The sequence below is a fragment of the Puntigrus tetrazona genome, chromosome 18 (assembly GCF_018831695.1).
Source record: "Puntigrus tetrazona isolate hp1 chromosome 18, ASM1883169v1, whole genome shotgun sequence".
Classification (NCBI taxonomy): domain Eukaryota; kingdom Metazoa; phylum Chordata; class Actinopteri; order Cypriniformes; family Cyprinidae; genus Puntigrus; species Puntigrus tetrazona.
This window is the reverse complement of record NC_056716.1, coordinates 19780852-19783273: the sequence shown is the minus strand read 5'-3', so window position 1 is coordinate 19783273 and position 2422 is coordinate 19780852. Positions and strand designations below refer to the sequence as shown.

General features: G+C 38.1%; 1 protein-coding gene across 1 annotated transcript in view; it reads left to right on the top strand.

Annotated features, from left to right (window-relative positions):
* The first annotated feature begins 755 nt into the window (after positions 1-755).
* Positions 756-2422, top strand: part of LOC122362764 (Golgi integral membrane protein 4-like) — a 3746-nt gene continuing 2079 nt past the window's right edge. The window contains exon 1 of the mRNA XM_043264322.1: positions 756-1510. Within this exon, the coding sequence (XP_043120257.1) occupies positions 1225-1510 (286 nt within the window). The 5' untranslated portion in view covers positions 756-1224. The remainder of the gene's footprint in view (positions 1511-2422) is intronic.

The window sequence follows — 2422 nt, the reverse complement described above, 5'->3', positions numbered from 1 at the left end:
TACTCAATATTTTTTCTTTTTTTTTTATGATTATGTAGAGTGCCTTTCAAAAGTATTCATACCACGACATATTTTAGTTTTCTTTTAAGCTGCTTTACATAGTAAGCTATACATCATAATGACAAAGCACAAAATAGGTTTTTGGCATGCTTCTGTGAACCTGTGCAGCAATTTTTTTTTAAACTCCACCCCAGATATGATGCAATCGTGTTTTTCTGCTCTACAGGCCATTCTTTTGATCCCTCGTTTTTTTTGCTCTGATATGCATTATCACACCTTTCATTAAGATGCGTTTGCGTTTCCAAATGATACTCATTTAAATGAATTTGCCACAGGTTAACTCCACTCGAAGTGTGGTAAAATCTACAAGTTATGCTAAATTGTCACAGAAAACGGTACGCAGTGGATTCATTTCATTTTTATTTCTAATAATTTGCAAACTTGTACTTGTATTACGTCATAATGGTGCAGCGTAGATTTATGAAACAAAACAAAAACCTAAAGCAGTTTAACATTAGGCTGCAACATAACAAAACATGGCAAAATGAAGGGGAATTAAATGTAATGTCTTAATTTCAGCAGTAAATTCTCTTTACAGATTGGTTTATAGAAGCTCTGAATCATTTTGCTGGTATTATTGGCTTAATAGAAAAATTCAAAGAACAGCATTTATTTTCCAAAAAAATAACATAATATAAATGTGAAATGAATGCCTCCTTGTTGAATAAAATAACTAATTTATTATAGTTACTTTATTTATTATGATTTTTTTTACAGTTTAAAAAATGTAATCTGCATTTTAAAAATATTATTTAATCTGCGAATTTTCCTGCCTGTTCTAAACATTTTTGTGTACATTCCCAGACGCACGCCCCTCCCGTCAGAGCGAATCTCTTTTGATTGACATCTACCTTGACCAATCACAGCAACCGAATGTTTGTGAGGGGCGGGATTTCCTTCAGCTTCATCGCTGGATGATCTGCTGCAGCTCTAGGTGACACGTAACGAAAGGTACGCTCGGGCCGCTCCAAACTTCAGATAATTAACAAAAAGACCGCTTTTCACTATGTAAAAAAAGTCCACAGAGCTTCGACCGAGCACGAGGACCGAGCACGACCGCGTTCCGTCACTTTTTTTTTTTAATCTGTTGAATGTCTTTGGAAAACTTGGCGGAGCGCGAGACTTTTGTAAACATTTAGCAACTGCCCGCGAATATAATGTTTCATGAGGAATCTCGGAGGGGACGGAGTTGTTTCTGTGCCGAAGAGTGAAGAGAAAATCGTTCCCTGGAAAGTTTCTGTGGAATCCAGGAGAGGAGGGAACATGGGCAACGGCGTGTGCTCCAGGAAGCAGAAGAAGATTTTCCAGTCTCTGCTGCTGGTCACGGTGGTGTTTGGCATGATATACGGTGGGATGTTTTCTTACGAGATGCACAAACAGCTGAAGAGGACGGAGGAGATGGCCGTGAAATACCAGCAGCACCAGGAGTCTCTTTCCGCTCAGCTTCAAGGTAAAACGCACGTCGTCGCGATGACGTCACGGCGCAAGACGCGTTCTGATCAAACGCTGAAACTTTGTTTTGTTTATGCGAACATTTGTTTACTTGGTTTCCCTCGAGTTGCGGTGTTGTGGTTTAGTCTTTTTTTAGCTTCAGAGAGGTCATCGGAACTTTTAGGTGCAAATCGCATTAAAAGAATGGAATGTCACATGACACGATAGATGACATTTTTGCATGCTGACTTCTCGCCTTTCTCAAAGTTTCAAGATTTGTTCCTAGTATAGGGTGGTGTTTCCTAGTGTGTAAGAAAGCTCTAGGTTGATCACTTAAATCACATGTTATAATTCATCCACAAGTTATTGATTTGCAATTTTGTCCAACTAATTTATTATATTTTTGTAATAGAGTTTAGTTGAATGGAGTCTGGGGCGGGTGTTGCACTTTTAAAAGATAACCAAAGTATCTTGAGTTCAAAGCATAAAATGATTCTATGTGGCAATGCACACATTTTGCACGACAGTGATGCATGTTTAAAGAAATTCATTTTTGCAGTTTCATGCAAATCATATTTTGCCGCAGATTATAATTTGCTGCGGTTCACGCAATGAGGTGTATTTGAAACTGATTTAAAAAAAAAAAAGTTAGAAATGTTTGCTCGTTTTGTAGCTACTGCAGTAATTCCCAGCAGGCGGCTGCCACTGAAGATGCTCATTTTTATGCAGAACATTTTGCTGTTTCAACCTGTGCCTAAAATCACACGCTTTCATTCTATTGTCCCGCAGAGATGGGCTTCTCTGTTTGTCTGCCCGTCCAAGCTCAGTGTGCTTGCTGCTGAAAGGGCATGAAGAAATGGCCTTTGTCTTTAGATCACAAGCAGACTTAGTATTTAATAAATTTTGAATATATATAAAAAATATCATTATA